General features: G+C 38.7%; 2 protein-coding genes across 5 annotated transcripts in view; one reads left to right on the top strand and one right to left on the bottom strand.

Moving 5' to 3' along the window:
* LOC134792172 (cytochrome b5-related protein-like) overlaps positions 1 to 18,867 on the top strand; it is a 526,347-nt gene that overhangs the window by 146,986 nt on the left and 360,494 nt on the right. The gene's annotated exons all lie outside the window — the stretch shown is intronic.
* LOC134792169 (disks large homolog 2-like) overlaps positions 1 to 18,867 on the bottom strand; it is a 68,486-nt gene that overhangs the window by 7,806 nt on the left and 41,813 nt on the right. For 3 of the 4 annotated variants that reach the window (XM_063763404.1, XM_063763405.1, XM_063763406.1), the window contains exons 5-9: positions 17,909 to 17,989; positions 13,602 to 13,802; positions 4,899 to 5,037; positions 4,014 to 4,083; positions 657 to 900 (exon numbers count right to left, since the gene is read on the bottom strand). In XM_063763404.1, the coding sequence (XP_063619474.1) occupies positions 657 to 900; positions 4,014 to 4,083; positions 4,899 to 5,037; positions 13,602 to 13,802; positions 17,909 to 17,989 (735 nt within the window). The remainder of the gene's footprint in view (positions 1 to 656; positions 901 to 4,013; positions 4,084 to 4,898; positions 5,038 to 13,601; positions 13,803 to 17,908; positions 17,990 to 18,867) is intronic. The other variant, XM_063763407.1, reaches the window with a different exon arrangement.

The following is an 18,867-nucleotide window of genomic DNA, read 5'->3' as shown; positions in this document are numbered from 1 at the left end:
CGGCGGCGTTGTAATACACGGAGGTACTTACATTTGAACACCGTATGTGAAAAGAAGATAGTATTAAATATTGGAAAAAAGTAATTATCTAAGAAAGTAATAAAATTGTTTGTAATATTTTTGCATGCATTTGATTTATTTGACATTTATGCGTCATTCATACATCATTGCGATACTGTCAACGATCGGAAAAAAGTGTAAAGTCCCGAGCTTTCCCGACGGAGATCCTTAATCTAGCCGTCATGTGCACATGCTATAGGGTTATATCACCACAGTTAAAAAGTAGTATTTTTGCAATTTTTATTTTTTACTCAATTAACGATTCTTACCATTACCAATAGTCTCTGTATCACTTAAACGACCTAATACTTCCGGGAAGGATCGTCGTGCCTTTCCACCCTGTATACGGCATTGCATTTTGTCCAGATTTCACTCCGCATTAATCTTCTTTTTATAAAAAATAGTTTTGGATTATATGTTTTACTTTTTCGTTTATCAAATTTCGAAATCGGAAACCTGCCACGGAACACTCTGTTAAATACGCGTATAAATTATCCTAGCAATGCATATTGTGTAATTTCTTTAGATTGCGCTACAGCGTTTAAAAATAGTACATATATGTATGTCCATGCATTTCCGAAACCACTGCCACTTACCTTCAATGCCGCCGCAGCCTGTTCATGCGTGGCCCGCGTCAAGTCCCGTCCGTCAACACTCAGTATCCTATCGCCTCGATAGAGCATGCCGTACGCTGCCCCGGCCGCCGACACTCCAGACACGAAGACACCGCAAGCATCGTCTTCCACACCGCTCGCCGTGTCCGCTTCCCCGCCTAGGCCGCCGACTATGTCCATACCGAGTCGGGACCCGGAACGGACTAGTCGGACCATTCGCACGCACCTGGTTTGGGTAAAACGCATTAATTATAATTTATTAACAAACAACACTAGACTTGTTCTCTTTCTTCTCTTTTCCTTTAAATCGTTAGAATTTTACAAATTGCCATTGTACTTAATAAAATTACTTTAAATTTTTAAATTGTGCTACATATTTGTAAAATCAATGGCATTTGTTGCAACATAAGCTGCTTCAATATTAGTATTTGTACGATATTTGCAGTCTTTTCTCCTATATGCTCGGAAACGTTTACATTATTATAGCGAAAATAGTACGGAAAATTCTGCATCGGAGAAAGTAAAAAAATGGGTCAGTTACAGAAATACTATAGGTATACCTGTTACGATATTTTAGGCCTAAAAATACCTATATAAATTAATCTAAATCAACCGATTATATCCGTCGCATACAACTACGTACAGTATGCTGCAGGGAATACATTTGAAAATAAAATAACTAAAATATCTGTCGCATTGAATATGCCATAATCATTAAACTACTACACGATTTTAGTCATTAAAATCTTGTAGAAGTTGAAAATATTTAACGTATATATTTGTTTGTATACAAAATTTGCTTTAACGTAAATAAATTACTTACTCCATATTATCACGATATAAAATAACCATTCACGGTACGTAACTCAACGACTAAATTAACTTGTAATTAAAGCGCGATAGACGTCCTTTCAAATTTAGAAATTGTCCCCAAACTAAATGTATGCCATTAAAACTTTAATTTTAGCACCCCGATCCCTGTATATCTTTATACTTTGATAGCGCCCGGAAACATTTAATTCATTAACTATTCATATTTGGTTTCTGTTAGAAGTTACATTGCATACTGGGTAGAATGTAGTTGCCACAGCTCTACATAGGTACCTATATCTTATTTTAAGAAAGATCTTCCTGTGTGTAACTAGGTACCTTCAAACGCGCCGAGACTAGTTTATGTGTCATGATTCAAAGCAAAAATTCAAGTGTAGACTTCTTAGATTCTGCTCACTTTAAAAAAAAAAACTAATATAATATAGGTAAAAAAAATATAGGTAAATCTTCATAATTTTTCATAAAAATTAAAATGTAAACAAACAACGAACTCGGCCAGTTATAAATAGGTATTATTTATTTGTGTCCATATTATTATGGATTACTGTAGAATAGGGGAATACATTCAGGATAGTGGAATAACATTGAAAATATGTGCTTCTAAAACAACATTATGTACCTAATCATAATCAAGGAATGAATAACGAAATTATAGACACATGCCACCGAAGTCTTAATGGACCTACATGCGTACAACATACTTACAATTAATTGCGAGCCCGATTATTATACTAGATATTCGCTTTTTATTTTATTTTTTTGAGTTAATCGCGTGCATAAAGTTTGCGTTTTATAATATTTATTTATAAATTACACAAATATGTGACACAGCATTACAGTAAAAACCAAGGCACTGTGAAACTACAAGATAAGATAAAATACAAGGAAACGAAATAAAAACTACAAATGAAATTCAAAGACAAATTAAACATTCGATTTTGGCGCCGACGTAGCAGCGTGGCTCCGTTGCGTCGTCTGACTTGGTGTACGATTATGTGGGTGTGGATTATATATTGTACTTTAATTGAAAGCAAGTCTTGACGTTAAATATGTACGTAAAACCATTTTGAACCCAATATTTGACGGGGAAAGTAAACTCTATCAACAAATGTCATATTTCTTTTTTTCTTTACCAAATTTTCATAACGGGTCTGATCAACTGCTCAGTATAGGAATTAGAAAGGTTATAAAAATAGCCACTATAGACACGACTTGACACGAGCTTGAAACTGCACTGAACTTTATTGCGGATATTTTTTTCTTGGCCCGCACAAAAGTTCCTTTAATCAGGATAAAACGCTTTGCATGTACCCAGCGAGCGGCACTCTTTGTCTGCAGAAAAAATACCCTTAAATGACATGTTACCATAACTCACTTTTAACAGTCCGATTTTTGTATTAAACAAAATGTTCTTACGATTTGAAAAAGGGATTGTCAACGCATTTGTTGTTTGTAGGACTTTTTATGGAATTCGAATAAAAACATTTCACATGTTCGCATAATGACTCATAATAGGTACATAATTCCGAATAAAGCCTTCTTTCAGCCCATCTTAAAAAAGAGACTTCTGCTGATTACTTTAAGTTGAAAACTAGATCTATTTCCAAGTCAGGTCTTGATCTTATTTATTTCGCAATATGGGATTTGGAACAACTTTTATAAAGCTTAAAACAAATCATATCATAAGTGCCTCCTACTACAACATCAGCTTCTATTTTATATTTTCAGCTTAAGCATTTTCTATATATTTAATCGCGTTTGTTGTAACACCAGGCATACGCGATACGTTCTTGCCAAAAAGGGGTTGCGAGTTAACGTTTTATAGTTTTTGACTTAGTGCCAAGCGACGGTGGTAACACTGGCAACACGTTAGCGTATACTGTAGAGTGAAACAACAGTAGAAATGGTATGTTCAGTACCTTGACTTGTGAACTTGCTACAGTTTGTTAGTATTAATATCATATTGATGTTTATTATCACATAAATCTGATCAAAGCTGATCTGTCGATCAGCAGGGGTTTATCCAAACTACGGCCCGCGAAAGTGAGGCAGTGGCCTGGTCGTCACCCTCGGGTTCAAAAGTTTGGAGACCCCGGTGAGAAATCAAAATATAATTAAATGGAATAATCGATTTGATACTATGGAACAAACATGTTTTTGTCCAGAATTTAGGATATTCATCTACCAATAAATCGACATTTATCTGCCTTTCATTTAATGACATATTATGTAGGTATATTATGTATTCAAGTAATATCTAATTCTAAAATCTTAGAAAGTCTCTTTACTGTGTAAAGTTATGTCAGCATGTCGATTGTCACGTAATCACACAAATAATTTCATACTAAAATAAAGTCTGAGATAAAATCTTTTGATTATTTTAAGCAATGGCGGTTTAAATATTACTGACGGTAATTTACGCCAATTTCACGCCTCAAGTCAAGGTACGTCAAATGACTTCTATTCTGGCGAAATGAAACGTGCGCAGAAACAAAAGCGGGCTAGTACCTCGGGATTTCACTCGGCTCCTCTTCCAAAAGTTCATGAAGCGTGGAACACGACGTGGCTTGAGTTTTAGCTGTGCGGACAAATGAAGATTAAATTCCTTATTCCGTTAGTGTCTGCATGCTCATTATTTTAAAATGAAGAATTAACTGCTTGATGTTCCATTTGTTTCAGTAAATTATGCTGTGACAGTCATAAGATCAGTAGTAACAAGTGTAATTATCATTTATGACATACAGTATAGTCACTCTTATCCCCTCGCTACAGTTAAAGATAACCCGTTTTATTCGAGGTCATACCGGAACTTCAAGGAGCGTATAGTCTAGAACTCTAGATAGCGTCTAGCGGCGTATCTAGGCAGCATATATTTTGTATTTACTGTTTATATTTTACGTACGTGTTATAGGTACTTGGTTAGATTTAGGGAACGCAAGTACCTATGTTAAAAAAACAGTAATTTTTCTTAAATGAGGAGTGTCTTTTCAAAAGGGCTTATTTTAATATGAAAACCATACAAAAATAAGCCCGTTTGAAAATACACTCCTCAAATAGTCTATAATTAAAACAAAGAAATCTAACTCAATATGTTAACTTGCTTTGTATACTTTACCACGGAAAAAAAATGAGTGAAAAACTCCAAGTTGGATCTTTAAAAACCTAATTTTGCTCACTTTCTGCGACGTAGGTTGCAAATTAGCCATATTTCAATACGCTATGCTATCTTATGTGAAATCATATATTCAAATTTACGCCGTGTTCCGTTCACCCGCACTGCTGCGTGTATAGAATGTTAATAAAAGTACATTTATTGCTCTTAAGCGTATTATAAATTTAGGTATGCTTCAAGGCTACATACAAAATTTGGTTCGTAAAAAAGGGTGCGCTTACTAGAATAAAGCGGAGCTGTTCTGGCAACGGGCGGAAAGGAGCCAGCGGGCAGCACGACCAGCGTCACCTGTTCGCCTGTGCTCCGCAGGGCTGTCACGGCTTGCGCGTGGGTCGCCCCTATTAGTGACGTTTCTATACCCTGGACAAATTCATAATACACAGTTATAAATTTTGTTACAAGACGCACTAGACAATAAATAAGTTTTTGGCAAAAAATTCATAGTAGATACATGATTTTCTCGCTGACTGTACTTTTCTTACAACGAATACTCATCGAGACAATTCTAAAACCCCAAACACAATTAGGTTGCGTTGTTTCATAACAGAGTTCCTATGCCCACCTGTCTCCATCATCAGATCACCTCGATGGTACCGTAATATTGCGTTGTCACCCGACTTACATATGTATGCAAATTTTCAGCACAATCGGAAATCGCGAAGTGAGTCAAATTTAGCTTCCAAGATTTGACTCACACTAACAGACCAAGTTAAAAAGCTTGTAAAAATACTCATACCTAAATATAACATAATATAATAGGCTGCGGTCTCGCCTCCAAATAAAATTAAGTTAAAAAAGTTTTAAGTTAAACGGTTTTATTTTAATCAGAAAGTGTACCAAAAACTAGAAAATCAAAATTATTATACTAATCGGAGTCCTATATACTTCCTATATGGCAAGACGGGTAGCAATGTAGTCTTGTCGAGTCGGATTTTAAAGTTTTTAACGCCACTTTTCGACACTATGTTAGTGATTTAAGTATTAATCGACTTTTTTCTCAGACTAAAATAAAAACGCATTCGCTGCAAGATGACAATTGTTATTTATCTTACTACTAGGGGGCAAAATCGGATTATTTACAGTTAGTATTTTCAGTGCTCAAACACAGAACAATGGTACAAGTGTCTTTATTGTAAAGGCCGAAGGCCGACCTCCGCGTAGGGCCAAACGCCCGAAGCGTCCGGGAGGTTAGTGCTCAAACAAAGAACAATGGTACAAGTGTCTTAATTGCGAAGGCCGAAGGCCGAGCTCCGCGTAGGTCCGAAGTAGAGCTTCCAAATACCGGACTTCTTTCAATACCGGTATTAATACCGGAACTGTCTTCATCAATACCGGGATCCCGGGATCCCGGTATTTACTATGAATCGCTTAAATTTTTTGAGTTTTATTAAAAAAGGCTCACTGTAACACCAGATATGTATGTCCTTAGCTCAGGATATTAAACAATAATCGCCATCTGCAATAATTATCATTTCACCCTCCAGGTTGGCAATGATTTTTTCACATCACCTATTCGAAACAGGGCTTTTTCTTCCCCGCTAGGAGGGATCAAAGTTGTACTTTTCTGTTCTAGGACACGATTTTTTCTTTCTTGCATATTATTTTTTTTTTTGTTAAATAATACATATTTTGGAACATAACAATTTCCTCATAGTTGATGTGAAAAGCAGTATGTGTCACGCGCAATCAAAATTATTTCGTCTTGGGCGTTAACACTTGAATCCCTCATTACTCATTACGCTCAGGATTCAATGTACGCCCTTGACGGAAATATATCATTTTGATCCCTTGTTATGTACCAACTACTATATCCGTCTTGTTGACTTCACCAGTTACATTTTTAGTTAACCTAATAAACCAGGCAATAAATATTCAAATTTGGCACCAAAAATTCCTTTGCCATACTACAATTCATATCTTTCTACTTTTTGATAAAATTTTAAGAACTACTTATATCTCTGACTTATATTAATATCATATCCTGAACATCAGAATTCATCACCAAATATTTATCTAACGCATATGCACGGATCTCGTTTCAATTAAATGATCTTCTTTAATTAAATGGGCAAGTAATCTTCTTGATACAGCTGAATTTGATCATTTTAATGGATTTTAAACGTTATAATCGGCACATTTTCCTTGTTTTTGAAAATACCGGGATCCCGGTATTGCATTAAAAATACCGGTATTGAAAAATGCGGTTAAACAGATGGGATCCCGGTATTTCGGGATCCCGGGATCCCGGTATTGGAAGCCCTAGTCCGAAGGCCCGAAGCGTCCGGAAGGTTAGTGCTCAAACACAGGACTAAAGTATAAGTGTCTAAATGCGAAGGCCGAAGGCCGAGCTCCGCGTAGGGCCGAAGGCCCGAAGCGTCCGGGAGTTTAGTGCTCAAACAAAGAACAATGGTACAAGTGTCTGTATTGCGAAGGCCGAAGGCCGAGCTCCGCGTAGGGCCGAAGGCCCGAAGCGTCCGGAAGGTTAGTGCTCGAACAAAGAACAATGGTACAAGTGTCTTAATTGCGAAGGCCGAAGGCCGTCCTCCGCGTAGGGCCGAAGGCCCGAAGCGTCCGGAAGGTCAGTGCTCAAACACAGAACAATAGTACAATTGTCTGTATTGCGAAGGCCGAAGGCCGAGCTCCGCGTAGGGCCGAAGGCCCGAAGCGTCCGGGAGGTTATTACTCAAACACAGAACTAAAGTATAAGTATCCAAATGCGAAGGCCGAAGGCCGACCTCCGCGTAGGGCCGAACGCCCTAAGCGTTCGGAAGGTCAGTGCTCAAACACAGAATAATAGTACAAGTGTCTTTATTGCGAAGACCGAAGGCCGAGCCCCGTGTAGGGCCGAAGGCCCGAAGCATTCGGAAGGTTATTACTCAAACACTAAAGTAAGTATAAGTGTCTAAATACAAAGGCCGAAGACCGAGCTCTGCGTAGAGCTGAAGGCCCGAATCGTCCGGAAGGTTAGTGATCAAAGATAGAACAATGGTACATATCTTGATTGCAAAGACCGAAGGCCGAGTTCCGCGTAGGGCCGAAGGCCTGATGTGTGCGCAAAGTCAGTGTTCAAACATTGAACAATGGTACGTGTCTTTTGCGAAGGCCGAAGGCCGAGCTCCGAGGGCCGAAGACCCGAAGCTTCCGGAAGATTAGTGCGCAAATACAGAACATTAGTACATGTGTCTTAATGCGAAGGCCAAAGGCCGAGCTTCGCGTAGGGCTGAAGGCCCGAAGCGTCTGGAAGGTTATTACTCAAACACAGAACAATAGTACAAGTGTCTCAATCTCAATGCGAAGGCCGAAAGCAGAGCTCCGCGTAAGGTTTAAGGCCCAAAGCGTCCGGAAGGTTAGTGCTAAACACAGAACTTAACTTTCTTCGGCACCCTCATACTAAAATTATTACAACTTAGAACTTCGCATAATTATTTTCCAAGCTAGGGGTTAGTGTGGGCAGGCCACCTTGCATCATCATGAATGAGGAGTTAGAGGTCATTTTTAAATGCAAATGCCTCTGTCCAATACTTTAAATCCTACTTTGAAATCAGAACTTTATCAATCTTGGTGGTTAAGGCAGGCAGTAACCCTGCAGCATCAGAACTCATGAGTGGGAGGTCATTATGAAACGTAAATGCCTCTACCGAAAACTTACAGCACTACTTTAAATTTTACACAATCACCAACCGGTCCATTATGGTAGGCAGTTACCTTGCATCATCACAACTGAGGAGTTGAAGGTAATTATTAAATGCAAATGCCCCTGCTCAATACTTTAAATCCTATTTTGAAATCAGAACATTATCTATCCTGCGGTTTAAGGCAGGCAGTAACTCTGCAGCATCAGAACTGATGAGTTGGGAGGTCAATATGAAACGTAAATGCCTCTACCTAAAATTAACGCACTATTATAAAATTGACACATTCACAAACCTGTCGGTTATGGCAGGCAGTAATCTTGCATCATCACGACTGAGGAGTTGGAGGTCATTATTAAATGCAAATGCCGGTGTACCCTTGTTTTGCCGTCAAACTTTTCATCGAATATTATTTCATCGACAACGATTCATCGAAACGTTAGTACTAGTAATATTGTTTGGCGTTAATTTGTTTCATATACTATTTATTTCTTAGTGCGTAGAAATACTATTCAACGAATATTACTTGATCGCTAATTCGTTTCAAATTATTTTAATTGGCACAACTACTAAACATTGCAATTCATTTGTTCGACGTATTACTTTAATACATTTTTATATGTCGTACTACACATTTATACATTTTTCTGTTGTAAGAATTTTAGATTTAGGTTAATGTTAGAACTGCGACCCCACACAGAAACGAACGGCTATCAAAGTCGGTTTAGGTTAGGTTAGAACTGCGACCCCACACAGAAACGAACTGCTTTCAAAGTAGGTTTAGGTTAGGTTAGAACTGCGACCCCACACAGAAACGAACGGCTTTTAAAGTAGGTTTAGGTTAGGTTAGAATTGCGACCCTACACAGAAACGAACGGCTTTCAAAGTAGGTTTAGGTTAGGTTAGAACTGCGACCCCACACAGAAACAAACGGCTTTCAAATTAGGTTTAGGTTAGGTTAGAACTGCGATCCCACACAGAAACGAACGGCTTTCAAAGTAGGTTTAGGTTAGGTTAGAACTGCGACCCTACACAGAAATGAACGGCTTAGTAAGTAAAATTATTGTTACCAATATATTTATAATTTGCCCAACATGAAAATGGCAGCCTTGTAAAATTATATCTTCAAAATTAGAGCACATTGCTATAATCGCGCAGAGTGAGCCGACTGACGTGATTGCGTTTAGTTTCGTTAACGAAATATTACAAAATGAAATAATTTTACGCGTAATAAATTTTATTAAATACAATCCAAAATGAAATAAGAAAATCCGTAAAGAAATACCACGATATAAACTATATACAAAATAACTCAAGTACCAATTAAAAGTCCCCGATTTAAATTTACTAGTATCGATTCTTCGACGCAATAACTTGTCGATGAAATGAAAATACTTGAAACGTTGTCTTCGAAATAACATTCGATGAAATGTCTGTCGGCAATTCAAGGGTAAACCGCAAATGCCCCTGTCCAATACTTTAAATCCTACTTTGCAATCAGAACTTTATTAATCTTGGTGGTTAAGGCAGGCAGTAACCCTGCAGCATCAGAACTCATGAGTGGGAGGTCATTATGAAACATAAATGCCTCTACCTAAAACTTACAGCACTACTTTAAATTTTGCACAATCACCAACCGGTCAATTATGGTAGGCAGTTACCTTGCATCATCACAACTGAGTAGTTGAAGGTAAATATTAAATGCAAATGCCCCTGCTCAATACTTTAAATCCTATTTTGAAATCAGAACATTATATAAGTATGTATTCTGGGGTTTAAGGCAGGCAGTAACTTTGCAGCATCAGAACTGATGAGTTGGGAGGTCAATATGAAACGTAAATTTATTTATTTATTTATTACTCAAATAAGTGACACAGCATTACAGTAAAAACTAAGGCACTGTGAAACTACAAAATAAGAATACAAGAAAACAACAACAAAACTACAAATAAAAACCAAACACAAATTAAACATTAAATTTGGGCGACGACGTAACAGCGTGGCTCCGTTGCGTCGTCTGAGTTGGTGTAGGTTTCGGCAGGTTGCCCCGGAATCTCCGAAACACCACACCCTTCGGCCAGAAGTCCGCGCTTGCGATGGTGTCCTGCAGCGGCCGCGGCACGCGCACCACAAATGAACTGAAGTGCACATAGTGACGCGACTGTAGCTGGTGCACCCTCAGCGTGTAGCCAGTCTTCCGGCGGACGTACTCCACCACCTCGTCGGCCCCGGCGGAGTAATGCAGGCGAGACACGTAGAGCGCCTTACTCGGTGTCGCAATTCGTAAACCAGAATTAACCGGTTCCGCAGTGCCACACAGAGTCTTACGGGGCGCCCTGCGCACCTTGTTCTTCCTTTCCACCAGTGTGAATCCCTCCTTATCCACATTGGTGCGGGAGGACTTCTCCAAAAGGGGAGCCCGTGATTCACACGCCTTAGAAGGCGCGTTGACCCGGTTAGCTGCGACAGGCTGACCGGCGACGTCAGCATAAGCACGCTGACGTGACTTCGAGGGGACAGGAGGCGGTCGCGCGCGCGGGGGGTGCGCGGGCGGTGCAGCGGCGCGTGCGACACATTTTACAGTGTCAGCAACACGTAAACTAACCGACTCGACTCCAGTGTCAGGTCGATAATCGCTCTTGAAATTTGAAACCGCCGACCGAGTTGGAGCATTCCGCAAACATGTGATTTCGTCGCGTAACTCGGCGATAGTGACTAGGCTAGCTTCAAACTTCATAATAACTTCGGCTAATCTTGTATTAAGGGCCACGATTTCCTTAAACAAGCTGCGAACGTCGACATTATCCGGGGCACACGACGGCAGGATTGGGACACCCGTCGCCACAAACTCCGGAATCCGATCCTTGTTTTCCCTTAGGATTTTCATTATATCCTCGAGGGACTTCTTCCCGGCTTCATCCCCTCTCCGGTGAGGTACATAGGTGCCAACGATCCCAAGGGAATGGCATAGCACTTGCTTCGCTGCACAGATGTCTTCCACGGTGAAACTCGACGCACGCGAATTCATCTGGACAGCAGTCACCGCATCCATCGCTCCTTCCTGCACCAGCTTATTTTTTAGTTGCAGAAAGGCGAGGAACTCATTCACGATGGGTTGACTCTGTTCGGAGTCACTCATCGCGTCGATTTACCAGCGGCGGCCGAGCCGCGCTAATTTCGCAATTAAATAATTTAATTACACATCAATGCGTCTATGTCGCTGCGCGCATTGAACACGACTCTGCCTCTACCTAAAATTAACGCACTACTTTAAAATTGACACATTCACCAACCTGTCGGTTATGGCAGGCAGTAATCTTGCATCATCACGACTGAGGAGTTGGAGGTCATTATTAAATGCAAATGCCCCTGTCCAATACTTTAAATCCTACTTTGAAATCAGAACTTTATCAATCGTGGCGGTTAAGGCAGGCAGTAAACTTGCAGCAACAGAACTGACGAGGTCAGTATTAAGTCACTAAGGATTTGTTTCATAGCAACAATAATATAGTTAAATTAGCAAATCTTTACGACTCTCGGGTAAGGTAAGCAGTGTCTCTGCAGCATCAGGATTTGAAGATCCAAGGTTGAAAATATTATAAAAAGTCACTGTCACGGGGACCTGATACTCATACCAAATTTCATCAAAATCGGTTAACTAGAAGTGCCCGAAAAATCGATTGCAAGATTTGATGGTCCATATATATTTGTATATATATTTAAATATATACAAAGAATTTAGGTATATACGGGGTCAAGCTAAATAAAACAGTTTAAAAACGTACCGTGCCTTCTTTTCGTCCTTTATGGTACCTAAGTAAATGAAGTGGCAATAGGGAATATTAGGCAAAGCTCTGCGTAGGTAGCACCTTTGTGGCACATACAGTAAACAAACCACATTGACACATCACACGTCACGTCAATCACATGGCCTACCGCGATACAAAAAAATCGAAATTTCGTTACCTATCTAATCTCTCTATCACTCTCGCATATTCGAGCGATAAAGAGGCAGATAACTAAATTTCGATTTTCGCGTTTACCGGTAGGCCCTTGTTAACAAACCGCCTTGATGCATCAATGTCATATTTTATTGTCTGTGAAAACTTGTCAAAAAACAGTATAAGGCACAGTATGTATAAGTTAGTCTATGAATTTACTGAGTCGGTAGTGCTGCACTCTGGCGGCAGAACATTGCAGTAATATCCCCTATTGATAGATTGTTGCCACGGCTTAACAAATTAGTTACTATGCTAATATTTTTATTAGATTATTAATATTATTATAGATTTTTCCGTGGTGATTTTTTTACTCACTGAAGAATATTAAGTAGGAGAACATGTTAAATTATGTTAATAAATAAAAATGGAAATTTCATGCAAAATACTTAAAGAAACTCCATGTCAACGTTTATAAAAGTACGGGGCACGTGCCGCTCGCTGGGCACGTTTTCCTCCTTCCTCCTTATACTCCTTAACCAGCGAAATATCTTAATAAAAATAGAATACCTTCATTTTATATAGCAGTAATTGACTTTTTTGAGAGTACTTATTCCTTTTGTATAAAAATTTCTTGCAAACACCTAATTAAATGAGCATTAAGCTTTTTATTTACATTGTAAGTCTGACAATATGAATAATCATTTTTTTCTTGTATTTTCTTAATTTTACAAGCATACACTTAACTAATTTTTATGTTTTAAAGTATGTAATCTATAATATATTACCTATGTTATAAATAAATAATAAAGGACGTTCTACACACATCCACTAAGCTCCACAGTAAGCTCAAGAAGGCTTGTGTTGTGTTATGGACTCAGACAACGATATTATACAAATACTTATGTAAATGCATATAGGCAGGCGTGGCTCACTCCGCGATTTCGTCGCTTTGCTACAGGTAGCTAAAAGTACATCCGTTCCACACCAATTTTGGGGAAAGCCATAAGCCGCGCGTGGCGCTGTCGCCACCTAGCGGCCATATCTGTGCTGATCGTAACAGACGCGTTTTGTTAGAGAGTGAGTCTTCTGTACCTAGTACTATTATTTATTCTGTGATATAGTTACAGTCTTTTAGCGGACGACCTATAAATAATTGACGTAACCGGTGACCGAAGAGCTAGCGGCTACCTCGCACAACGTATCAGCATTGCGATACAGCGAAGAAATGCCGCCCGCATCCTTGGTACAATGCCTCAAAGGACTATTTTAGATTTAAGCTAGTTATTAATTTCATTTAGTAATAATACTGTATATATATTTTTTATAAATAAAAGATATAAAAAATACTTACATCTTCATCCCTAACAGCCAATATCTTATCACCTAGCCTCAGTCTGCCGTCGTGGTGCGCCGCGCCGCCGACCGCGATGTGCGACACGAAAACGCCTCCGCCGCCCGCAGCGTCGTCCGCTCCGCCTGCGATGCCGAGACCGAGGCCTCGCGCCCCTCGCCACAGTGTGACCACTCGCGGGCGCCGGGCTCGACGAACCCGCTGTTGGTGATAAGTAAATGTCAGAATAAAGTAAGCTACCTATCTACATAAACCGCTGATAGATAACGGAATCTAAGTGTGTATTTGGAATGTTGCCATCAGATGAAGTGGAGACAAATTGCTACAACGGCCATCCAAATTAAGAAGAATGAGAATGAAAATCAATCATGTACCATTGAACCTACAAACATAACTTATATAAATTACCACATCGGGGATCGACCCCATTAGATATTAGTGTACTGTAATCTTACCTAGAAAATGGCAGAGGTGCTCGAAGTTTACAAGAATATATACTTACAATATAAATATTATTATTACTTACAATAAAATAATATTAGGGTTGGCAGAACTAACGTTCCTTTGCGTGCACAACCACAGATACGAAAATTACTTGAAATTAGAATGGGGAAATATGATTCGTCCCTGAATCGCTGTCAAACTTGTTTTGTAGGAAGTGTTTTGAATTTAAATGTCCTTGTCACACGAGATCTCCAGCTTTGTAAGCAGGATCTTTACCGACTAGGTTAGGAGGCCGTTAACTATTTATAGAAACAAAAATCAAATATACCTAGAGGCAAAGAGAATTTGAAATAGAGGAATATTGTCAAAGTAAATTATACTTTTAGAATATAATATCAAAGATTAATACTTTTAGAACTCCATTTGACTTTGATCCTTATTCTTTCACTGATATGTGTGGTGTGCCGAGGCCAAGTCTTATTGAGGCCAAGTTTTATTGGGGAAGTGGGCAGGGGTTTGAGAGAGGGTGGTCATGACCCTCGCTCCGGGTCGTTCCTTATGCAAAGGTTGTCCATCGCGGTTGAACGTGGCAACGCGGCGAGCGTGATGGGCTCCTTTGCATCTGGAGGGACTCAGAACGAATTTTGTGAATAGTTTTTGTTTTGTTAGTTGTTAGTTTAGGTTAAGACTTTAGTAATTTTTGGATTTGTATTGTATTGTATTGTATTATATTGTAGATTGTAAGATTTCTATTGTATTGTAAACTTTGACATCATTGTTACGGATAATATCGTGTATTAAATGTCATAAAGTATCGTCATCTACTCGAGAGTATGCCAAAGGTATGGCGCCATTGTTCGAAAATATGGCACCATACCTTTGGCCTATCATCTAGTCTAAATTATCTTTGCTAGAGGTACGTTTTTTGTATACATATATGTTTTAGTGTCAGAATTTGTAAAATGTGACTTCGTATCCAAACCTTCCCTTTCTGATTAAAGGTGCTGCCTACTCGTAGTTCATAAATTATTCGGTATCGGAAATCGGAACCTGGTTGCTAGTACATGCCTGCACACTATTGGGAGCGATAAATTATGCATGACTTGCAGGGTTTGAGACACCCGGTGACCTGTTACAGTTATGCAATCTAAAACATACTTGTACAACAGACCTGCTAGCATGAGTTGCGTTCTTAGGTGCGACTTCATACATTTAGCGCGTCAAGTATGGATGGACTCGCGCGCGAGAACGCATATCGTGCTAGCCTGAATGTGATGTAACAAAGATATCTGCGAATGGTGGGATGCGTTTACAATATTAAACAAGATGCTCATATATAAACTTAAACATACAGCCAAGTAGTTTGCATGTCAACTCTTTTTGGCAACAAATGAGAATTTGGTATATAAGGTTTACTCGGGTAATTCCGAATGTCGAAAACTGTCGGATAATTCCGAAAAGAGACTTTTATTATGATGGAATTAAGGGTGATTTTCATCTGAATTTCGGAATTATCCGACATTCGGTAATACCCGAATACACCTTAGGTATTTTACTGACTTCACAAAGCAGAAGGTTCTGTGTACGGGTGGGTGTAAGTTTATTTTTATATAGGATTAGTTAGGGTGGAACATCATTACGCTTATTTAAATAGGGTAGACCGGGGAAAATTAAAAATGTTGTGATGAATAGCAGCCAAAATTATCGAAATACTCAGGTTATCGCAATATGCACCAGGACACGCGGGGTCAGCCATGTTCGAATTCTGGGAATTCTTAAAGAAAAAAAGCTCTTGAATGGATAAACGAGCATTTGAGTTGAGTCTTGTATTTTGATATATCACCTTAAAGAAAAAAAATGCTATGTGTCTCTGTACGAAACAACGATGGGGACGATTACAAACATGTTATTTCATCCTAATGTTCCGAGTTCTTCGGTACACTCTTAGTCATAATAAGGTTTTACGCGGAATTATTGCAACGTACTATATATAGAATTAAATTGTGACATACAAGCAATTTAATAGTTCCAATAGGGTATTATACTGTATTTAAAATAAATTATTTTACACCATGCATGAAATAAAGCACCAGATAATTATTAGAAAAACACAGGTAGGAGTTATTTTTAAACACAAGTTCTATTATTCTGTTACTGGCTACATGCCCATCCTTCGCCCATTACTGGTACTTTCTTGGATCCGGCCTCCCTTAGACTGGCGACTGGTTTGCGACTCGGGGTTTCGGTGTGTACGCCACACATATGCTCTTGTGGCACGGACGTGGACCGACTGGGACACCACAGATTATCTTGTCAAAAAAGTGCAGGCCGTTTTTCGAGACATGCGTCGCATAATGACATAATCCGTCGGTCTCTTGCCACCATCAATGTGCTTGCTCTTCTTGAGCCGACTGGCATTATCAGCGATGATGGCAAGAGGCCCGATGGGGTGTCCTTAGTTCCTTGGAGCTTGGGACGGATGTTAGTGTGGGATGCTACCTGCGTAGACACACTGGCACCATCCCACCTCCAACGGACTAATGTAAAAGCGGACGGGGCGGCGGAATGCGCCGAAACTTTAAAACGTAACAATGGGGTCCCAGCGCGCATAAGTTGTTTGCAGAAATCGCGAAGCGTCTGGTTGACGTAACTCGTGACCGAAGAGCTGGCGGCTATCTCGCACAACGTATCAGCATTGCGATACAGCGAGGAAATGCCGCCAGCATCCTTGGTACAATGCCTCAGGGGCCTATTTTAGATTTAAGCTAGTTAATAATTTCGTTTAGTAGTACCACTGTATATATATTGTATGTAAATAAATGATTTAAAAAAGTTCTATTTAATAAATCGGATAGAAATATAAAAAGTAGGTGAGTTGACCGTGACGTCACTATGTAATGTTTCATATAAATTCCATACTAGCAAATCGTTTTGATAGTTCCGTAAAACGGGGTGAACAGAAATCGCGGGGTGAATAGATAAATTTTGAACTTTTTCTTTCAAGTTGTTATATTTAAAAACGTACATCTCTAAAATTAGATTTTTTGGAATGCGTATATAGTAGACTATTTATTCTCTACATTGATACCAAAAGAACTTAATCAAACTGCCTAAAAGTTAGATTTTTTTGACTCTAAAGTAAGGTCTCGCCGAGGTAAGAAATGAAGCCTGTCTGAACTTTGTTCTAGCGGTAAATGCTTTGACATTAACTAAGTAAAAGTTAGCTAACCTGGTAATATAGTATCTGTAGTACCTAAATAATAAATAATATCACTAATTTTCTCTATAATAAAGCATTTTTTTGCAAAAAACCAATAATAAGCAAATTTACGTGATAAAGGGGTCAGTGGACACGCATATGGGGTGAACAGTTACGCCATAGGGGGTGATTAGATACAACAAAGGGGTGTAAAGACACGCCTTGGGGGTTAAAAGACACGAAAAAATAATTTTGTGTCAAATAGCTGTTTAACAGATATATATCCCATTTGCCAATAGAGTATCCACATAATAGTGACCAAATTCGATGCCTATGACAAGTAAAACTTAATATTTCTATTCACCCCTTTCTTGTGTCTATCGACCCCGTTTTAAGGATACGGAGAAAACAGGTAGTTTTCTTGGATTTTCTCTGAATTGGATTGGTAAAAATTTATTTCACAAATGCAAAATTGAAGAACTAACGAAGACTCAAAAAATGATATCAAAATTATTACTTTTATCATTTGGATTATTGGCGAAAATCGTCCTTGAAGTTGAAAATCGTGTCTTTTCACCCCGTTTTACGGTTATAAAAAAGTAAGTGATTTGACTAGTAGGAAAATACCCTATTTTAAGATAAATAAAATAAAGTGTCCACTTACTAATCTTACAACATTTCCAGCCTTTTGTAGAGCGTCAACGGCTACAGAATGAGGGGCATTCTCCACCGAAACGTCATTAACCTGCAACATAAGCGAAAAATTAAGCGAATTCATACCAAAAACTTAAAAATGAAGATTTTGTGCACAAAATTTGCAACTAAATGAGGGTTTCTGTCCAGCTTTTTCGTTCCGCTAGCAAAAAGTTACGGTTTACTCAAAATGAATATAAAAGGACTCATTTAGAATAAATCTAATTCGACTGTCTCTTTATATAAACTCTGCAGAAATAATGTATTTAAAGGGCTTTTCTCTTATTGTTCACAATGCATAATAATAACTTTGAATTAAACATAAAATGTATTCTGTATTTGTCTCAAAGCCTACTATTGTGTTTAGCTATAATAGGTACTTCTTATCACAATGTAAAATTTATAATGTGACACTTTTATCTGTAGAGGAACTTTGTACGCTTTCCAAAAGTAAAGTCCGTTGTAGCTGAGAACTTTGAAACATGCAGTTGGCGATGATAGTTTCATAGTTCAAAATCACATAAAAAAGAAAAGAACTCCCAATATTACAACGGATATCAAATTTAATAACTATCATAATTCACCTAATAAAAGGAAAAGTTTGCAGAGCACGTTTCCTAACTACGAGTTTTTAACTAGGCGATAAAAAAGTTAGACATGTCGAAAGTTTCTGATTTCATTTCCCTGCCACCATTAAGTTCAATATTGCGGACGATTCTGCATACATATTTTTATCTTACAGCTATGTAGGCTACAATAGACAGTATGTAGCTGTAATATGGATATGACACAATAATAACAAACAAAATGTTGTATTTCTTTGTATTGTCTTACCATATCTCGGAACCGTGGGTTTCCGAACCCTTGGCAGGCATGCGTTGGGCAGAAGCTATAGTCTGACAAGAAATTGTAGAACATTTTTGTGGGCGC

This window comes from Cydia splendana, chromosome 7 (assembly GCF_910591565.1).
Source record: "Cydia splendana chromosome 7, ilCydSple1.2, whole genome shotgun sequence".
NCBI lineage: Eukaryota > Metazoa > Arthropoda > Insecta > Lepidoptera > Tortricidae > Cydia > Cydia splendana.
Note: the sequence above shows the minus strand (reverse complement) of the source record. Positions and strands in the feature narration are given on the sequence as shown.